General features: G+C 38.9%; 1 protein-coding gene across 3 annotated transcripts in view; it reads left to right on the top strand.

Moving 5' to 3' along the window:
- The window catches only part of CEP152 (centrosomal protein 152), a 48,482-nt gene that overhangs the window by 733 nt on the left and 26,070 nt on the right, over positions 1-21,679 (top strand). For all 3 annotated transcript variants that reach the window (XR_004371386.2, XM_032762961.2, XM_075069646.1), the window contains exons 2-10: positions 2,174-2,309; positions 9,314-9,414; positions 9,713-9,779; positions 10,002-10,346; positions 11,702-11,870; positions 13,225-13,365; positions 15,534-15,673; positions 19,294-19,494; positions 20,893-21,040. Coding sequence is in view for 2 of the 3 variants with exons in the window: in XM_032762961.2 (XP_032618852.1) it covers positions 2,220-2,309; positions 9,314-9,414; positions 9,713-9,779; positions 10,002-10,346; positions 11,702-11,870; positions 13,225-13,365; positions 15,534-15,673; positions 19,294-19,494; positions 20,893-21,040 (1,402 nt within the window). In the remaining variant the exon portion in view is untranslated. The remainder of the gene's footprint in view (positions 1-2,173; positions 2,310-9,313; positions 9,415-9,712; positions 9,780-10,001; positions 10,347-11,701; positions 11,871-13,224; positions 13,366-15,533; positions 15,674-19,293; positions 19,495-20,892; positions 21,041-21,679) is intronic.

Below are 21,679 nucleotides of genomic sequence, written 5' to 3'. Positions count from 1 at the left end.
TAAAAAAACTCAATTGTTCTTGAAATCAACTTTTGGGTATGATATCTTGAGTCTTTAGAAAAGAAGAAACTTGAAATCTGACTCTGTTGTCACACTGGTTTATGAGCATCTTTCTAGCAAGTTAGAACAACATCAGGTTCCTCTGAACTTTGCACCAGGAAGCAATCCCAGCTGATCATCCTCAGAAGAGTGAACCTGATTATACACAAAGTACTGTGAAATTCACAAAATAAAGACATGGAACAACAAAGCATTTTCCTACTATCTTTCAGTTGTAGTCATCTTAACTGTTGTTTGTAACTATACAGTAGTAAAGAAATTTTCAGTTAGAAATGTAGGCTAGGAATTTCAGAGGTCATCTATATGTCTCTGAAACTATGTTGTGGGTGCCACCCCTAGGTCTCTCAGAAAATTCCCAGCTGTGATTTTTCAAGCTGCTGGTTTTTCTCTTAACTAGCATTGCCAACCCTGAAGTAGCTTTAGACAAGCGAGACTTGCCAATAGATCTAGTACTATGTGTATGATGAGAAGCTGTTATATTTGTGTTTATGATTCAAAGAGGAGTGTGTGCACTCTGATTATGTGCACAGGACTTCAAAAATTACATGTATTTATGGTGAGTAGATGCTAGCAATTTGTGCAGGATTTGAACTTGGAATGACCGTCACAAACATCACTACCTTTAGTTCTATGCGCAAGGTGTGCTTATTTGATATTTTCTCTTCAAATATTAAAAATAAGAAAACATTTCTACCAAAATACCATTCTCCACACACTTCTTCATCTGCAGAGAAGGGAGAGAAGAATTGAACCATACATGACAGATGTTAATTCTGTCATTTATGTATTGTTAGAAGCTGCCCAGATGCTGTGGTGTGGAAGGTATTAGAACCTAAATGTAATAAAATAGGCTTTTAGAGAAAAATATTGTTACAAAGATCACTTTCCTGAAATCAAGCTAAACTAATGCACTGCTGTCTTCCTAATTCTGCAGGCTGCTTCAGTGCCTTATTTACTGTTTATTGCTTACTCCTTTATTGCTTTTATCAAGCTTCAGACTGACCAGATCTGAAGAAGAACTGTGTGTAGCTCAAAAGCTTGTCTCTTTCACCAACAGAATTTGGTTCAATACAAGATACTGTATTACCTCACCCACTTTTTTTGGTCAATGTTACTGCTACCAGCAGGGTTCTGAATAGCTGCATTGAAAACTGACAAGAATTGGGTCAATTTCACTGCTGCTGCTGCTTGGGAAAATTATCAGTAACTGCAGATGCAGGTGCAAGAGTTATTTATTAGAGATGATTTAAAAAAGAAACTGCTGCAACTAGTAAGCTCAAGTAACCTTATGCATATTTTGAAGGAGATTTTGGGATGTATGCTATTTGTGCTGTAGGAAATACTCAGATTAAGTATAAACACCCTTAAAGTAATTATGTATAAAACATTATATTGTTGATTCCAATGGGATGTCATCTGCTTTCCTTAATTTGGGAATGACACGTTTACTAAACCTATTATTTGGGAGTGGGGTGGGGAATACAACATGTACTACAACTATATTTCAAAAAAAGCAGAGGGAGGCTAGGTATAAAAGTGCTGTAAAAGCTGCTGTAGTAGTTCTGCTATTGCCACTACAGTTGATCAGAAAATATTTAAATCCTAAACAGCTAATTAAGGATGGTCAGAAGTCTTTGACAGGACTTTTTTTTGCTTCTATTATGGTTTGTATCGGTGCTCTGGTGATGGCATACTTCCAGTATTTTTTTATGTCAGTTACATGAACTATAAAACAAACAACCTTGCCCCCAGGACTGGTAGAAAGTAGTATTTATCCACTTACACTGAGTGAATACATACTAATGCTCTAGAGGCCAAATATTTTGAAATACTTCTTAGGAACATAAATTATCTTAAGTAACCTGTTCATTTGAATGTTCATGTAATGATTAAAGGTCAAACACTTTAACAGCTAAACATTATTTATTTAAATGTTTTAATTCCTAGAACACAGAATTCTTAGAAATTAAAAAGTCTTGCTAACACATTGAGATGCCTACAGTGGAAGATCAAGGTAATCCACTGATAGTTGCAGTGTGTGTTTTGAAGATATTGGGTGTCCACTTGATTTTTGTTGTTGCTCATATGTAATGTTTTCTTCCTCCTGTGATAGGTTTTAAACAAATTGGACAACAAAAACTTTATCTTTTTAGAAAACAATGTCACTTGACTTTGACAGTGGAGCTCTGCAAACTCAACATGAAGAAGAAGATGAATATGACCAGGAGGACTATGCAAGAGAGCAAGAGGTGAAAGCAAAAAAATGACATAAATCTGAAGGCTTGTTTAACTTTTTCCTTTTCATTTCTTTTATCCATAGTTGTAATTATTCTGAAGGATTATAAATTTGAATTTTTTAATTCCCAAGGCTCTCATTAGAGCACAGCATGCAATACTACAGTACATTGTGTTAAAAAGAATTATACCAAATGTCAAGAGAAGATGAGATCTTACTTTTTGCGAGAACTGCACACCTTCAATACATGATGAGACAAAACTAAAGGCCTCCATCACCTGGGAACTGTGGTTATTTCTCAGCAACCTCTCCCCTGGTTAGGATTACTTGCTTAGGAGGCTAAAGTTTTGGTAGGAGTGGGGGAATATTTTCTACTTTGGTCACCAGCTTGATGGTGTGACAAAAATATGTTTTAATATTTTCATTTTGGAGTTCAGGCACTCTCTTGTCTGGCCATGCTGGATGCTTTCAGGGTGGCTAAAAACTGATATATATTTTTAAATCAGAACCATCAGATTATTTAAATTTAAGTACAGGGTTATATTTAAAAAAAATTACAAATTAACTTTGAAACTGACAATCTAAGGTGTAAACTTATCTATTAAAATGATGTACATTAAATATAAAAAAATATTAAGAAGCAAATCTTTGCTGCCAGGTTGTTTGTTTGTTTGTTTTAAAAGTCAGATCTTGAACTGGTGGAAGGTTAGGACAGAGAGGAGTACAGTATAAATGTCTAGATATCTCATTGCCCGAGTACACACAGCACAAACAAATAGCAACACAGCTTGCACACAGTGTCTAGAGAATCAGGAAATATTCTCTGATCTCTATGCACTCTTGTGTGTGGACACTAATATCATTTTATAGTAAAGTTCTCTAGCAGAGACTGACCTTTACAGTTGCTACATTTCTGTAACACTACTACTTGATGTCTGGTCCTTTGATCACTGCCACACTTTTCAGAAGAATTAGGAGTGTTAATTTCAGTATCCTAGCCAGAGGTAAATGTAGGGAACTTACATTTTATTGTCTTAGTTACAAATTACTTTTTATTTCTTTCTGGAAGTTTCACCAGCTACTTTTAAAATAAGCTTTAATGTTGTCAGGGGAGATAAGATTATGGTGACATCACAATCTGCCTGAGTTTACTTTTGTGTCTCTTATGATCTCACTAGAAACAGCTGATGGGTTTTTAGTTCCTTTTATTTTATCTTATTTCATTTGTATTTTATTTGGGGCTCTTGTTCTAGCTGAAGGCATGTTTCTTGACTTCCCAAGGTCAGTTGTTTTAGGAGAATTGTGAACTGTGCCATTTAAAGAATGGTGTGTGTGTCTGTCTTTGGGTTATGAGAAAAGAATTTATGGCAGCAGTTGTTATAGTTGTGTAGCAGTTGAACTGTTCTCAAAGTTCATCTTTATCCTTTTAATTAAAAGGAGCAGAGTCTGAGAGTGTTGGTCACACTTGTTTTGTGGTGTAGGGGAGCTTCTTGCACCTGCAGATGTTAAGGCACTATTTGTCCCATGGTGAAGTGTTCTATGCTTTATCTAAACGTTGATAATAAAGAATAGACTTGGAAACAATTAATGACCTCTTGATACCCCAAAATTATTTTGCTTCTCTTTGTAGCAGTAGCTTCTGCGCCACTCTTCTTGGATAAGGATAGTGATAGTTCTTCTAGTGAGATATGCTGTGTTCCTGAACTGAGAGAAGACATTCTGAGATCAACAAAGCAATTAATGTTCCATATACTTCAGTGAGGGGTGATCTTTTTTTAAGAGATCTCTATTGTGATGTAAGCTCTCTTGATGTATACCATTGCTAAGGTGTTTTATCTGGAAGAACTCCTTGTGTGTCATTCTTTTTGTGTCAGCTTATGTTTGCTTCCACTGACTCTTAATTTGTATTACTGCTTGCTGCTTTTGCCTCAGAACTGCAGGGATCTATGTGGCAAGAGGGTGCTTTGGTGCCAGAGGGCTGAAGGCAGAGGTCAGAGTATTTGTAATGTCTCACTACAAGTTTTTTTACTTGGCCACTTTAAGTGGCACTTTCTTTAATTTCACTGTACCCATGAGCTTTTGGAAGCTGACTATGATTGTTACTGCTTCTTTCCTGGAACTGGGGACAGTTATGATCTTTACCTGTGTGATGTGGTGATCTGTCTAGGGACGGGAAGCATCTATTGGATTGGAACTGTTTATAAGGTCAGATTTGTGGTATGAATGGCTGTGTGTAAGCTGGAAATTCCCTGTGAGAGAGAGCTGGTTTTGGGCCATCATATTAGAGGTGTCAGGAGTGAGATGTTGCAGATCTCCTTGACTGAGTCTTTGGGAATTTTAGTACCATGTTAGACAGCATCTCAGTCAGCTCTCTGAAGAAACATCTTCTGGTTAAAGACTCAGATGTTCACAAGACCCAAGTTGGGCTTATCTCCAGAACTGCAGATGTAACTAGGCACATTTGAAAGACTTTGATTAGACTCTTGTTTCTGAGGCCAGTTTGGAATAGAATGGCTACTTACTCATTTTAGTATGCTAGAATCTGTGATTTACTCATTTAGCCTGAGGAAATGAGGGGAGCTACCACTGGGCCCATAGTGTTAGGCAACCAGATTGTGGTAAATCAGATCCGGTTAGGGTGTTCACAGGTGATGAGATCATAAATGTGATGTGGTCTTGCATTGGTTAAGAAGAACTTAAGTTATGGAGTTGACTTTATCTATGTGCATATACATGTGAAGTTGCTCTGGATTGGCTATAGTATCTAATGACACTGTGTGCTTGCACTTCTTGTGGATGTTCTTCTAGATAAAACTTGCATTGGGAAGGAGCAGGATTGGGTGGGGGATGGGTTGTTTTTTGCTTGTGGTAATCTATCAATACTGTTGTTACTTAAGGTGTGGCAGCTGTGTGGCATTCTCCAGGATCCTGCACTGGTGTTGTGATGTGGGAAGGGGCAGAGTTGGCAAAGCCGCCTTCATGAATAGTTTACAGAAGAGCTGTTGGCAGATGACCTTTTCCTTGTATTGAAGCTATTTAGGGCTGTTTTCTCCTTGTCTTTGGTGTTTACCTGAGAGCTTTCTGCTGCTGTAGCTATTGGCAGGAAAGGGTGATTGTGGTGGTGTAGCCTCTTGTCTAGACTGTTGAAATGTCTTTGTTGGGGTGAGGTCACACTAACCCAAAAGTTTCTTCCAGCACTTGCTGGTGAGCAGCTGCTTTACTGGAGGTTGGGAGAAGAGGCTGTTCGTGCAATGGAACCCAGTCTTTATAGGCCTGAAAAGATAAGCATGATTTATTGGTTCCTTTCTGTTTTAACTCCAGATGCTCCAGAATTCTTTCCTTCATCTCCCACTAGGTGTTAGGTGTTTCTTACGCTTTGACATCTGTTTAATCTAGCTATTTAATGCTATAGCATTTGTTTTATAAGCCCAGTTCTATTTCCTTGTGCATTAGAGAACATGTCACCAAGAAAACTTGTAAATACCAGACCAAAGTAATTGTCCATGTTGTTATTTCTCAGACATAGTTATAAGTGAGGGTATTCCCATCCCCCGGATGGCTTTGCTTATTCTAGGTTTGGGCAAACAGGACTTTTTTAAGGTAATTAGCATTATTTTCTGTGACTTTATGGCATGTGGAATGTGATTTTTTTGTCCTGCTTTAGGGCTTAACTGAATATGGTGGGTCCTTTTCCTCTTTATAAAAAAATAGTGGGGTGTGAGGGACCAGGGGACACAAAGACATGGCGCTTCTCATAACTAGGCATAAATGATGTTCTGACACCTCTTTTTAACAGGTTTTGTGGAGTAAGCTTAAAAAAACCAGTACTTCTAGCAAAAAATGTACCTCCCTGCCCAGCTAAGATTTACTGCCCTGAGTATCTTGTTAAGTCACCATGCTCTGTCTAGCACATGTGGTAGGTAAAATGGAAAAAGGCAGCTGCTTTCTTTTTCTTGGGGATATGCCCGTCAGTGCAGCAAGCAAGGAGTAGACTCTCAAAACTTTGGGCAGTCATTTTTGTCACAGAGTCCCAGTCTGTATTAGAACCAGGCTCACAGGGAGACAAACAACCTTTCTATTTTTACCTGCCTTTTTTTTTTTTTTTTTTTGTTATATCTATAAAGTCCTCTTTATCTTTGAGTGATTTTTGTTTTGAGATAGGTCAGTTATTAACATCAAATTACTGCTCTTGCTGCTCTCACTGCCATGCTACACTACCTCAGCCTACCTGGAGACCCATGACTTTCTAATTTATGAGAGTTACCAGAGATCCTCATTGTACTAACTCTTCATGGGTGCTCAGCTTTCTGCTGCAGGCGTTCAGTGTACTAGATCATACGCTCACTGCACTTCAGTTTCTTCTGCTGGACTTAAGTCCCTGCCCAGGGTGAGGCCAGTAAAATTGCTGAGGTAGTAGTACTTCCTGGGTGTAGTTAAGGAAAAGGAAAGTCTTGCTACTTTGAATTCTGCTGCTTTCCATTTCTGGTCTCCTGCTGGAAACAATAAAGCTAGAGAAATATCTGAAGTCCAGCAAGGTTTTGAAGAGAAGTAAAAGTTTGTTCTTTCAATCTGAATACAGCAGAAGGCATCTCTTCTCTCTTCCTTTTCTTTGGTATTTTGCTAGAGGCTTCAGAGTTATTACTTATAATTTTATATTGTATTGTCTTAGGTTGAAAGACTAAAAGGTGCTTGATTCATATCACTGGTTCATAATACTGACTGTCTGGAAACAAACAAAGGTTTAAGTGATGAGGTGGTGGTATTTAGAAAGATATTTTCCCTCACTTCCATCCTTCCTCTTTATATGTGTCATGTCTTAGGAAGTAGCTGAGTATGTTAATGGTTTCTTACAACAGAGATTTAGCAATTTGGGAGAGTTTGATCTGAAAGGTTGTTGTTGGGGGTTTTTTTGGGGGCGGGTTACACTAATTTTATCTTTTGTCATGGTAATAACTGCTACTCTGAGATATAGTTTGTTCTTTTTTTTTTGTACTTCATGTATAGCAGCTGATGTTTCTGCTCTAATTAACAAGTATGTGTAGACTGCTAATTTAGAGAAGAACGAAGTTCGGGTGCAGGCACTAGATGCAATAACTGCTTATATGTTATGTAGCTTCCTAGTATCCTTTTGAGAAAAAGAGAATGTACTGCCCAGATCTACCAATTGAGGGTCAATATATGGCTATATACAGAAACTTTTCTGAAGGTTTGGAAGAACAGGTACATTCTATACAGGATTCCTTACTCCAAGTAAGTACAGAAGATGATTTTATGTTTTAGAATTAATTTATGTGGCAAAGGGAATGACTAATTATGGGAAAGTCAGGGTAGATTGTTTTGGGAAAGATAACATGACAGTGAATTTTTAAAATGCATTTTGGTACCTTTCTCCTAAAAACCTTGAGGTGATTTAGCTTGTTGAAGCTTGGATAAATAACATGCCAAGGGAGATCTCATGATTTTTAAGACCTATTTAGAGGAGTGGCGTCTTTTTATACTGCAGCAGTATAAACAACTCCTTCCTCAGGAGAGAGTTGAGAGGCTTAGTTAATGTTTGTACAGTACTTTGGAAGTGGAAAACACAATCTAAGTACTATTCTAAATTTTTAGCTGACAGTCATTCTTGGTTTGACTGGTGTGTATTTACATATAGAATAAATTATAATGTCCCCATGCCCTAATCTAAACAGTCAACTTCCTAAATAAAATAGCCTTCACTTGTGAATAAACAGCATGCATGGCATACTCTGACTGCTGCACCTACTAGCTTTACTCTGGGAAGCAATAACTGCCTTTGACAAACAACTGCAACTCTAGGGCCCACATCGGTGATGCTCTTCTAAACTAAATGCACAAGAATGACCCTTTTTGACTCTCTTAAGAGAGATGCTGTGCCCAGAAATAAGGACAAATCTCTTTCCTAAAGTTCACCTTATGCGCCAGTATGTACAATTTATACACAAGGTATTTTTCCAGATACGTTGTATACCTAGCCTGCCACTGTTCTATCAGCAGTCTCCACCTGCTGGGAGTGGGTAGTATACTTGACCTTCAAGATTAGTTATGGCCAGAAAAAATCACTAGCCAGTATATTGAAGGACATTTTTGGTGCTGTACTAGTTTCCCCCCTGGGAGACTTGTTGATGTATTCAGTCATCTAGCTGATGGTTTCTCACCATCAGTCAGATCACCTTGAAATTTGTCTTGTGAAATAGAGGCTTTGAGGCTGAGTGTACTCTTGTAAACTGCGTATTAGGTAGGGAAAGTGACACATTTACATGTTACAATTTTGATTTCATTATATATTCTCCATATACAGTAACTGAGTACATAAATCATTGCCACTTCTATTCTCCTTCTGGGCTGCCACTATGACAAGGACAACACAACTTTCTCTTTCCTCCGATTTGAGCTTGTTGGATTTTCTCAGTTAGTGCCTGATTGCCGTGCCCCCGGTTCTGCTTGAACATCTTTGATTACTGCAGCACTCTGATCTGCTGTATATACTAGCATTGGGTGGGACACTCTGTAATCAGCACTCCACTCTTTGTATGTTTCATAGCTGCAAGTGAAGGACTGCTAAATCCTCCCCCTATTATCAGCTAACTACTCCTGCTGAGGTAAGCACCCAAGGAGTGCACCTTAGCATGGGGAGAGAGGTTCCAGCAAGCTAGCCCTCCAAAAAGAGGCTCTCTTCTATGACGCTCGATCCGATGACTCTTCGGCACAAGTCACTTTCTGCAAGTACCTACCAGAAAAATCACTAGGGTAGTAACTCCACCAACAAATAAGCGTCCTTAACCTAACTGTGTCCCTCAGTTGCCATGGTAGTCCTGTTGTAACTGAGTGGTATCTTCTCAATGGAGGGAAATTGGGTTTCACGTGAATTTGGTATTTCCTCAGTCTCTAACATGTGTATGACTTTTTTAGTTTAAGCATATGTTTTCAAAAGAACATGAGTAAATTGTGCTGTATTCATGTGTGCATATGTAACATGTATTATTTGTCTGATTTCAGTTGCAACAACTATTAACAGACCTTCCCCATGACATGCTGGATGATAGTGGAGACCAGCTCTCTAATTACTCTGACTGTAGCATACATGAGGATGCAGAGCAGTAAGAAAGTTAATTTTTCTTGGTAGTCATTTTGCATGCTTTAAAAAAGCGTGGTGAAGCTGAAGCTCCCTCTACGGGCAGATGGTGTACAAACAACTTTAACTTAACTTTTTTTTTTTACGAACAATGGGAATATACCACAACTTTAATCAGGCCTGAGGTTCTACAATAAATGGAGTAGATGGTAAATAATTTAATCTAGTTCTCTTTCTGAGAACATGGACATAAGTACCCCTCCCCACGCACACCCAGTATGGTTACTGATGTTTCATGGTATATTTTCTTTCTCTCTCTATAGAGCACATGAACCCTGGGAGCATGAGGCCAGGTGGAAAGATCATCCGCTGATAACTAATCCCCAAAGTGTAAGTTCCTGACAAAATTGTGACCCAATAATAGGATCTTCTCATTCAGAATGCTTGTTTTTGATCTAGTAATTTATAGTGTATAGTATTGATTTATATGATCCTTTACAAACCAAATAGTAATGCATGTTGCCTATCATGACAAGTTTGTAATCGAAGAGGAAAGAACATGAGACAACAGTTCAGGTAAGGAAGAATATCAAATCTCTAATCTGTCCATAGGGCTATGAACAGGGACAGAATTTGTATCCTGAACAGTTCCTGTATGACCAAGGAAATAGTCATGGTGAAACACATGCCTGTAATTGGACTGACCAGCTCAATGTGGACAAGGAAAGATGCATTTACGAAATTAAAGAGGACTACTCTGATAGACAGAGTGAAGAGGATCCTGATGATGTGCTTCTCGGCAGAGATGGGTATAAAGCACCAAGTCATTGCCAACAAAACAATGTATATCATCTCCCAGAAAATTTTAGACCATACACAAATGGCCATACACAGGAATTAAATAACCAACAAAACAAAACAGTAAAGTTTCCAGATGCTCCAAAGGAACATCTGAAGGTATTTAAAATATTGATGCATTTCTTTATCTTGTTTATAAGTATTTTAATGATTTAAGTGTTGATGCTAGAGTATTATTTTAGCTGTTTTCAGTTTAGAAGATCTAGATTTAGTGCGAAGTATTACGTTTAGAGAGAAAAATCAACTGCACAGATACAAAATGGGGAATAACTGGTGAATACCGCTGAAAAGAATCTGGGAGTTATAGTGGATCACAAATTGAAGATGAGCCAATAACGTGATGCAGTTGTGAAAAAGGCTAATATTCTGGGGTATTAACAGCAGAGTTGTATTTAAAACATGGGAGGTAATTGTTCTGCTCTACTCTGCACTGGTGATGCCTCTGCTGGAGTAGTGTGTCCGATTCTGGCTAGCATATTTCGGAAAAGGGGTGGATTTGGAGGGAGTCCAGAAGAGAGCAACAAAAATAGTAAAAGGATTCGAAAACCTGACCTATGAGGAAAAGTTAAAAAAAACAACAAAAAACTGGGCATGTATAGTCTTGAGAAAAGAAGACTGAGTAGCGGGGGGCGTGATGTATACAGTGCAGTTATAGCCGTGTCAGTCCCAGGATATTAGAGAGACAAGGTAGGTGAGGTAATATCTTTTATTGGTGAGAGAGAGATCTTGAAATATGTTAAGGGCTGTTATAAAGAGGACAGTGATCAATTGTCCTCCATGCCCACTGAAGACAAGATATATTGGACTTAATTTGTAGCAAGGGAGATTTAGGCTAAATATGGGGGAAAACTTTCTAACCATAAGGACAGTTAACCTCCCTCGGTAACCTATTCCATTACTTGTTGAAGCTCCATCATTGGAGGTTTTTAAAAACAGATTAAACAAATGTGTGTCGGGTTGGTCTAGATATACTTAGTTCTGCCTGAGTGCAATAGGATGGACTCAATGGTTTCTCGAGGTCCCTTCCAGTCCTACATTTCTTTGATTCCGTCTCCAGTTGTTACAACACAATATGCTTCTGCAATCAATTTATCATATTAAAGTAACTCAGAGTTAATTAGTTGAACTTTGAAGCATAAAAATGTAGCATTTGGTTTTATTTATAGAATAATTAGCACAAAGCGGTACTAGATGTGCTGATTTCATATTGACTGTAAGCTTTGCCAATAAGACTCCATTCAACAAAGCACTGAAACGTGTGTAGTCCTGGTTTCAGTTGCACAACACACACACAGTTAAGTGCTTTGCTGGATGCAGTCTAAATAATGAGCTTTTTTTTTTTTTTTTTTGTTTAAATCAAACTTTGTAAATCCAAAAGGGGAAACACTTTTGCTGTGCAAGATGAGGGTAGCTTTAATTCAGTTGTCTTTACTTTTAATCTGTTGTCACAACAGCAATTTGGTGCATCTGAAGTTGCTAACGGCCAAACTGTGGAATCTTACAAAGTGACATATAAACCATATCAAAATGCCATTCAGCAAAAAGTCCCAATAACCCAAGATGCAACAAGAAGAAATGAAATGCTTGAAGAGATGCAACGGGAGTTTTTGGGTGCTGAGGACAGTAAGTGTTATCTAGTTCAAGCTTGGATAAGTATCCTGGGGTAAAATCCTGGTCCCACTGAAGACTTTTATCCTAGGCTTTGTTAAACAAAAGCACAAAGAAAAATACAGCAATACCTTAGAGAGATGCTAACCTTCCCTCTAAGTTTTTATTGAGGGATGGCTCATTGATGTGGTACTAGTTTCTTGCTATTACAATGAAAATAAGAATAGATCGTTTCTTTTGATCAGTATATTCAGTTTTAAATACTTCATAATATTCACTGTAGGCCAGTAGGATTTTGCGTGAGTAAAGGCTGAATTCTTTTATTCTGCTGATGGCTCTTGTACCATTGATTGCATTGGGAGAAGCTAAGGCCTGATCTGTACTTGAAACTTAGGTTGACATCATGCTCAAGGATGTGAAAAATCCACATCCCTGAGTACTGTTGCTATGCTGACCTACCCCCCCAGTGCAGACACAGGTAGGTCAACCGAAGAATGCTTCAGTCTACCTAGCTACGGTTGCTGCGGAAGGTGGTATTCCCACAGTGATGGAAAACCCCCTTCCATCATTGTAGTCTTTGGGCTGGTCTACACTAGGGGAGGGGATCGATCTAAGATACGTAACTTCAGCTACATGAATAACATAGCTGAAGTCGAAGTATCTTCAATCGAGTTACCTACCGTCCTCATGGCGCGTGATGGACGTCCGCGGCTCCCCCTGTCGACTCCACTACCGCCATTCGTGTTGGTGGAGTTCCGGAGTCGACAGGAGCGCGTACGGGGATCAATATATTGTGTCTAGATGAGACCGATATATCGATCCCCGAGAAATCAGTTGTTACCCACCGATACGGCCGGTAGTGAAGATGTACCCTCTGTCTACACTAGGTCTCATAGTGTAGATGTGGTCTAATGGTGCTCAGCGCCTGTTCGGAGTCACTCTGCTGCTTACAAGACTGGGCCTTGAACGGTTCACCTTGTCCAATAAATGTTTTATAACGTCAAATCTATAGGCTTAGTGGAGAAATGTCAAAAGTCTCTAGATGACTAGGAATGGAACTCTGTATTTACAGTAAGTACACTAATGTTAATGCTCTGACAGTTGTGTGAAGTTTTAGCTAATCTTGTAATTCAGGCCTAATGGTGGGACTGTGAGCTGGTGCGCTTTTAGTAAGCAAGTTGTATAATTATTCTCTGTTTTGGAGTTATATATTGTGCACCAGCAATGATTTTGACACTGTTCAGAAGATAGATGGTTCCTGCCCCAAAGACCTGATGATCTATTTTGGACTAATTGTACTGTAAGATTGTTATGCATTCGTCAAAAGCTAGCTTGTTTGAAAGGTAGTTTATATTTTAAACTTCAACAGGTTCTGCGGACAATATGCAGATTCTTCAACTTCAGGTTCTTAATAAAGCAAGAGAGAGACAATTGGAGGAACTTGCTGAAAAGATGGAGAAGAGTGCACAGCAGATTAGATATCTGAATCATCAGCTTGCAATGGTCAAAGGTAAAGCAGAAGTTTATATGGACCTTAAATTTCTAGAATTAACTGAGATCTAACAACTTTTAATGTTTCAGAGGGGTAGCTGTGTTAGTCTGTCTCAGCAAAAACGACGAGTCATCCTTACGGCAGCTTAGAGACTAACAAATTTATTTGGGCATAAGCTTTCATGGGCTATAACCCACTTCATCGGATGCATGCAGTGAAAAATACAGTAGACAGGTATAAATATACAGCCCATGAAAAGATGGGAGTTGCCTTACCAAGTGGGGGGTCAGTGCTAATGAGGCCAATTCAGTCAGGGTGGATGTGGCCCATTCCGAACAGTTGACAAGAAGGGGTGAATATTAACAAAGGGAAAATTACTTTTTGCAGTGACGCAGCCACTCCCAGTCTTTATTAACTTTAACTTTTAATGTGCTCATCAATTTCTGTTTAACACACCGCAACATACATTGATTGTACTTGCAAACTTGATTTGAGTTCAGAGTCTTAGCATGATTCCCCCCCCCCGCCCCGCCTTTGCACCTTTTATAGTCATGTACACAATGGGGGTGTAAAAATACTATCAGCAGTTCAAACAACTGAAGAATTCTGTTTTGCTGGCATTTTAAACCCCCTGTGCACTCACTGAAAACAGGTGCAACGCTTTGGAGACTTAGCCCCTTTGAAACCTTTTTCACTCTTTTTATAATACTTTTAAAAATAATATAGGAACAGCCTCATTAGGTTGGAGCAGTGATCTCTGACAGTGGCCACTACCAGCTATTTCAGAGGAAAGTGCAAGAAACCTGATAAATGGATAACTAAAGAAAAAGAGACATTCAGTAAAGAAGAGCCAAATTCAATCTTGGTAAAATACTGCTGTACTTTCTCATCTGTTTGACACACATTACCCACCATGTCTAATCTCTGTGATTATTAAATAAATTACACTACACTAATCTGGAGCCCAATTCTAGAATACTGCTTTATTATTGATCTACTTAAATAGCCCCTGTCATTTTAATAATAGTAGAGCGGGGAGGAAAAGAGGGACGTGTGTAGAAAGGAAGAGAGTCCTCTCTCTTTCCTGCCGAATTGCTGCTTTTGTAGTACCTTTACTTTCAGCTGGATAGTAACCAAGTGCTTCCTCTAGATCTGTTAGTACACCCGCTGGTTCCAGAGAGGTCTGTTGAATTGGATGCAGTGAGCAATGATAGTTGAACTACTTGTGTCCATTATTATTATATTAAAATATTGAGTCAGGAAAGCGTTCTGTTCAGGACCATTTTTAACTTCAAGTGCTTTCCCAAATTGAGGCCTAACTCAATACCTCTTTGGGGCTTTTTGTTTGTTTGTTTTTTAAACATTTAAAAACAACTTTATATTTAAAGAATTTCACTCTAGGGCTATAAACTTCATGGTGATACCTAATGTGAGCATCCTGGAGAGAATGGAAGCAGTATTACCCAAAGGCTTCCATGAGGATCTGGAGCTGCCCTACTAGACCTGTAGAAGCATACAGGACAATGTGGTCCCTGCCCCAGAGAGTCCAAACAGTCTAAAAATAAAAAATTGGACAAAGGGTAGGAGATAGACACAACCAAGACAGTGTTCAGTGATGATGGCTACACACTTTGTTGTCTTAATCTTTTTGTGGGGGCAGGAGTGAGGAAAGGGAATTGTAGCAAGGGAGGGGAAGGAAAGAAGAGAGGAGTTTTTGGAGTGGGTAGGGTGGGAAGAAAGTTGGGCAAAAAAAGCAAGCAGCAGACAGAAAATAATGGTCAAAATTCCAACAGTAACCAGTCTGCTGACATCCTTGGTTGTTTCTAGGCAAGTCCTTGCTGTTCATCTTCTAGGAGATGCTATTTTGTTTCCTCTCTCCTGTCCCCTGCCACATGTGATGGTGCTGGTTGCTTGTGCAAGTAGAGTGGTGTTTCTTTATACTACGATGTTGAGGCTGCAGGGGGTCGTGACTGGGCTTCTCCCTGCCCCTCTGCTGGTCTGGTTGTTGCTGGCTGCATTCTTGGAGAGTACTCTGCTTCCTCCAACCCATTAGCTTGAGGGAGGAGGCACACTAAGATGTTCTACTCCGACACCCAGATGCCAAATGAAAATTCTTTCAGAAAGGCTTGTTGTAGAACTCCTCTCATAACTCCCAGGATGCTTTAAATATTTATTTCTCTTGTAAGATGAAAAGGATGGCTTGGCCCTCAGCCTCCAGGAATCCCAAAAACTGTATCAAAATGGAAAAGAACGGGAGGTACATCTTGAAGGTCAAATTAAAGCACTTGAAACCCAAATTCAAACTCATACTGTCAACGAGGAGCAGGTACTGTAACTATTATCTGTAACTGTGGGAAATTCCTGTAGTTGTACTTATAATGGAAAAGTGAATCTTAAGTTTTTAACAAAGATTAATGTACTCTTATGGACATGCTAATGACCAATAATAGTATATGACTGAGTTGGAACTTCTAGTGTAAAAAATTATGGATTATAATGTGTAATCTATTATTCAGACTGGAATTAGCAAAATTTCCCCAGTCTTATCGACCCTTGTAAGAAAGGTAAATATGACCTCACTAATTTACATAGTTAGTTATTCCATAGTTTTGTAATTGCAATCTGGAAGTATAAAATCCGTAGTTTTTCAGATACGTCATTTACTTTGAATATCTAAAGTCCTACTACCTGCTAACCCTGCCTTTTTTCTGTGTGTGTGTTACTCTTTCACTGCTGCATGTTCAAAATGAAGCTTCTATAATGAAAAGAATTTTCAGGTCACCAATATTCTTAGTCTTAAATGAGTCACATTAGCTGATGGGAGTCAGACCTCAATGAAAAAACTATTTTGATTTATCAGAACCTTTTAAAAAGATATCAATAGCATCTCTTATAAGGATTCATTTGAGCACTTTGTTTTTTTGTGTGTGTTTTTCCCTCTGGCATACTTCTCTGGATGCTTTACAAGGCCTTCTCTGTTACCGCTCTGTCTCCATGACTCAAAACAGGATGTTTTTACTTTCCCAAAGATAAATACATTGGAAATGCTGAATTTTGTACTGGTTGTGACGCACTTGGATATCATTAACCAGGTTGTAATGATCTTTAAGTGCCTCACAGCTATTGAAGTGGGAGGAACATTGCTGTGATTGGGTCATAAAAAAGTTTACAGATAATCCAATGAGATTTATTTTATTTTTTGTGTGTGGCATATGTCTACAATCTGATAGAACATATACAGAACCTGAGGATTTTGCAACTCCTCAATGTCAAAAGTGACTAAAGAATGGTTTTAGGAAGTATAGCAACTTTCTTACATATCATATGATGCTGGTCTCCTTTTCCTCCACTTATTTTATGTTATCCAATCTAGGAACAAGAGTGTAACAATCTACTCATAGCTCATAGCCATTTATTTTAGTTCAGTTTTGGTGGATTGTGGGTAGAAGCAACTTAAGTGGAATGTAGCCCAAGCTTTCTAAAAGGACAGGAGTTTTCCCTGATGCTCCTGTCCCTTAAGGAAGTGAACTGTTCAGATATTTCTAGACCAAATAAGTCATTGACAAGTCTCTTGAAAGCTTGAAATTGGCTTCCAATTCCCTCCTTTGTGGTGGAGGGATTTGCTTAAACATAAGCGGTCAAATCCTACACAAGGCAAAACTGATTGGCTAAATGCATATGTCATCACTGTACCATGCAGAGCCTGGCTAAGGGATGGAGCTAAGGTGGCTTGCATCGCAACTCCCCCTAATACTAAGGCTGCTGGGGCCGTTTGATCCCACAATACGGTTAGGACAGCCTTCAGAGGTACCCTATCTTCCCCCAGCCTTGTGACAACTAGGAAATAAACAGGGCACAGGACTTTCCTAGTCATGTCCCTTTCTGCTGTCAGAAAGTCTCCTTCTTCCCAGAGCCCAATCAAGAATGCCCCCTTCGTTGAGGCCTCCTGCATTGGAGGTATTTCTTTGGAGGGCTCTTATAGTGGCATTGCTGCCCTATTGTTCTGACATACTTGGTGCAAAGGGCAGGAAGACTGTGAATCAGGCCCTGTGAGTCTGGAATGTGACTTCACAAAGTCAATGGGAGTTATGCTTGTGTAAGGATTGCAGAAACAATGGTGGTAGTTTTATAAAATATTTGGTTGTAGGGTTGTCCCTCACTTGTCTAGTGTACTTTGATATACAGATAACAAAATATATGTATTTGGGACAACTTAGGAGAATTTTAAAGTTTCTTCATAAAATTCCTCACCTGCTAAACTCTGTCAAAAAGATATATAAGCATAATGTGCAAACTATATTTAAGAAATGAAGATCTTTCTAACAGCCAGAGTACCTCAACAACTGACATTAGAATGCACCCAAGCAGACAAACTTGCGTTCCAACCTGATGTTGGTTCCTGCTAACTTGTCCTGTTAGGGATGGATCCTACAATATTGCATTTTTAGTAACAACATACACTTCTGGTTGGAAATGGAGTTGGCAAGAGCTGTTTATAATGCACACTTTTGTGTGTATGCGCACATAGGATTTCCAGTGGGGCTCATCTCCTTTTAGAAGAAGATGCAGTCCCAGCTGACTCAGGAGAATCATATATTTATTTGACTTGTGTTGTAAGATAAATCAGTGACTTTAACTTATTGTGATTACATTCTCAGATGTGATTACATTCTCGGGCGCTTCCTACATCCCCCACAGGGGGCAGTGTTTGCAACTTACCTTCCCCTTGCAAAGTCTCTAGGAATCTTTAAAGTATCTGGGACTCCATACGAGTCCTGCTGACAAAGGCTGATGTGCTGGGACATTGATTGTATCCTATCAACCAAATGGCATTATGTTTTAGCACTGGCTTCTTTCGAATTATACAATGTGGAGTTCCGTCAGTGCACCCATTTTGTTAGAGTACTTGTTTGCCAACATTAAAGCTTGGTTTAATTTACCACTCCCCCAATTCTCATCAATAATGGTCAGATCACTGAAACAGAGCAATCTGGATTGCTTGTTAAGATGGGCCAAGCAAACAATATGCATTTTAATACAGCTAAATGTAACTGTGTAGATGTAGGAAGAATAAATGTAGGCCATACTTACAGGATGGGGGATTCTGTCCTGGAAAACAGTGACTCTGAAAAAAGATTTCTGTCCTGGAAAACAGTGACTCTGAAAAAAGATTGTGAATAATCTGCTGAACATGAACTACTAGTGTGATGCTGTGGCCAAAAGAGTTAATGCAATCCTTTGATGCATAGCAGGGGCTCTGAGGTAGGAGTAGAGAGGTAATTTTACCTCTGTGTTTGGCACTGGCGCAGCTGCTGCTGGAATATTGTGTCCAGTTCTGGCGTCCACAGTTCAAGAAGGATCTTGATCAATTGGAGAGGGTTCAGAGAAGAGCCACGAGAATGATTAAAGGATTAGAAAACATGCCTTATAGTGATAGACTCAAGGAGTTCACTCTATTTAGTTTAACAAAGAGAAGGTTAAGGGTTGAGTTGATTACCATCTAATAAGTACCTTCATGGGGAACAATTCTTTGATAGTAGGCTCTTCAGTCTAACAGAGGGAAAGTATAACATGATCCAATGACTGAAAGTTGAAGCGAGACAAGGTCAGACTGGAAATAAGGTGTATGTTCTTAACAATAAGGGTAATTGAGAATTGGAACCATTTACCAAGTGTCACGGTGGAGTCTCCATCATTGGCAATTTTTAAATCAAAATGGGATATTTTTCTTAAAGGTATGCTCTAGGAACTATTTTGGGGAAGCTACACAGGAGGTCAGACTAGATTATCACAGTAGTCCGTTCTGGCCTTGAAATTCATAAAGCTATGAAAATGTATTTTTAACTTTGGACATTCTTAATTGTGCAGTCGCTTCTCTTGAAGCCTTTATATGTACATAGCTTTTTGTAATTGAACTCAGGTATTCTATATTGTGGGTTTTTGCAGCTATTCAAACAATCCAAAGTGGCAGAGTTAGCCATGGAGAGCATGCAGCAGCAGCTGTTAGAGCTTCGGCGTTCTGACTCTCTTCAGCGAGCCAGAGACCAGCATGAGACCATAGTTGCAGCCCTGAAGCAGAAGTATGAAGAGCAAGTATGGTCATTAGAACAGAAACTTGATGCTACAAACTCTGCACTACAGGAGCAGGTTAGGATGGAATTTAGAACACTGAATATTTGCATAAGTCATAGAAAACTGTACAGCTATACTCTTTTTCCCATCCAGTCCCTTCTGAAACCAGACTGGAACCATTCTTCCAAATGGCCTGTAAATCTCAATCCTACCTTCCAGAAGATGGTAACAGAACAGAGAGAAGTAGACACAAAAGTCACAACATTTTTAAATAAACTCAATATATAATATGTTTATAAACATTGCCTTGCGTGTCCACAAAGCCATTTGAGTGTGATTTAGTTAGATACTTAACAAAAAAACCAAAACACCCAATACTTCTACATGAAAAAATTGTAACTCTTATTGCTACAAGTAACACTTAAGACTTTTCTAATTTCTTTCAGTTATAGCACATGGTAGGGTCACACCTTAATCAACTCTTTGCATTGTTACACTTTTAAGGAATTGACTCTTATAGTTGGTATATAATTTTTAAACTGAGGTGTGGTCTGAGCATGCCCCAGGAAATCAGGAACTGGCTGGTTTCCCTCGCTTAAACTCTTTTTCAGGTGAGAAACAAAATTAAATTGTAAAAATAATACTGAAAAGCATACTTCATTTGGGGGCTTTGAGGATTAACTGGTAACTGATTGTGAACTGGAAGGCACTATATTAGTGTCACCATTCTTTCCTCCACTAAGCATTCTGCCGCTAAGGCTTTGTCTTCACTGAAAAATAAAAAACATCAAGATAGCTATTTCAATGTACAATTTTTAGCAGAAACATGGTGGTGTTGTTTTTACCTCACTTGAGGTTGAGGTCAACCCTATGACCCCTGCCTGGGGGTTACCTTGATGTAGCTAGATGAGGTAAAAACTACTTGTCTTAACATTTACATCAAAGTAGGTTTCTTGATGTTAAGGCTCACACTTTTTTTTTTTTTCTTTTTTTGCAGTGTTTAGGTTATGTGATATGAGGCTGATGATAGAATCATAGAATATTAGGGTTGGAAGAGACCTCAGAGGTCATCTAGTCCAATCCCCTGTTCAAAGCAGGATCAACACCTGCTAAATTATCCCAGCCAGGGCTTTGTCAAGCCGGGCATTAAAAACCTCGCAGTATGGAGATTCCGCCACTTCCCTAGGTAATCGATCCCAGTGCTTCACCACTCTCCTAATAACATAGTGTTTCCTAATATCCAACCTAGACCTCCCCCACTGCAACTTGAGATTCTGGTAGACTTTGTAGCTTAAAAACATTTCGATCATACTTTCTTTACTGTGTTTATGAGTTAAGGAAAACCACTATCAGTACTGTCTCAATATCTCTGATATATGCTTAATTTAATTGTATTTTAAATTTTACTAGATGACTATTTAGACTACTGCCTGTGAGAGTGATGGATTTGTAACTTGAAAAATCTCTCATTAGAAGGATCTTTGCTGTAATCTAAGGGAACATGTGAAGCAACTCGAAAGAATGCTAGAAGAAAGCAAACTAGAAAAAACAGAGATAATCAATCGACTGACGAGGAGCCTAGAAGAAAGCCAAAAGCAGTGTGCAAACTTACTGCAAACAGGTTAGTCTTGTCCATGCACCTTATCTGTTCTGGCAGAAACAACTTCCAATAAGGATGCAATTGCATAACAAGTGCAGCGTGACTGATAAACATGTATTAGACTTTTTGGGAGGAAATAAGTTAACCATATATTTGAACTTTATTAAATGATTCTAGATTTGAAGTGAACTGTTAGGGCAAACTCCTAGTGCAAGATACATAGCATGAATGTGTAAAACTTGTCCCCTCTACTACTACATTGTTGACTGTTGATAAATCACTAACTTCAGCAATATGGCTGTGTCCAATTTCTTAAAAACTGTGCCTCAGGGCACTGGATGGTTTAGGAGATTGGTGATGAAATAGTGTTGCCACTTGGCCCAGATAAATAATAACTCAAAGCCATGAGTATTTTATTGATGGCTAGTGGTTTCAGACCTTGTCTACACACAAACTTTCAGTGGTTTAGCTAGATGTGTTTTCAAACAGACTTCATGTAACCTCTGCAAGTTTGTGTGCAGGTTTTGGTTTGAGTGGCTTATTTTGGGTTTGTTAATACATGTTTATTTAAAAATAAAAATGTGTGAATGAAGCAAGTCAAAATAAGCCTCTCTTAAACCAAAATAAGAGTGCTTGCCCACAGACTTGCACTGGTATAAC

Source organism: Chelonoidis abingdonii, chromosome 9 (genome assembly GCF_003597395.2).
Source record: "Chelonoidis abingdonii isolate Lonesome George chromosome 9, CheloAbing_2.0, whole genome shotgun sequence".
NCBI classification, from domain to species: Eukaryota; Metazoa; Chordata; order Testudines; family Testudinidae; genus Chelonoidis; species Chelonoidis abingdonii.
The sequence above is the reverse complement of the archived record's forward strand: the minus strand, read 5'-3'. Positions and strand labels throughout refer to the sequence as shown.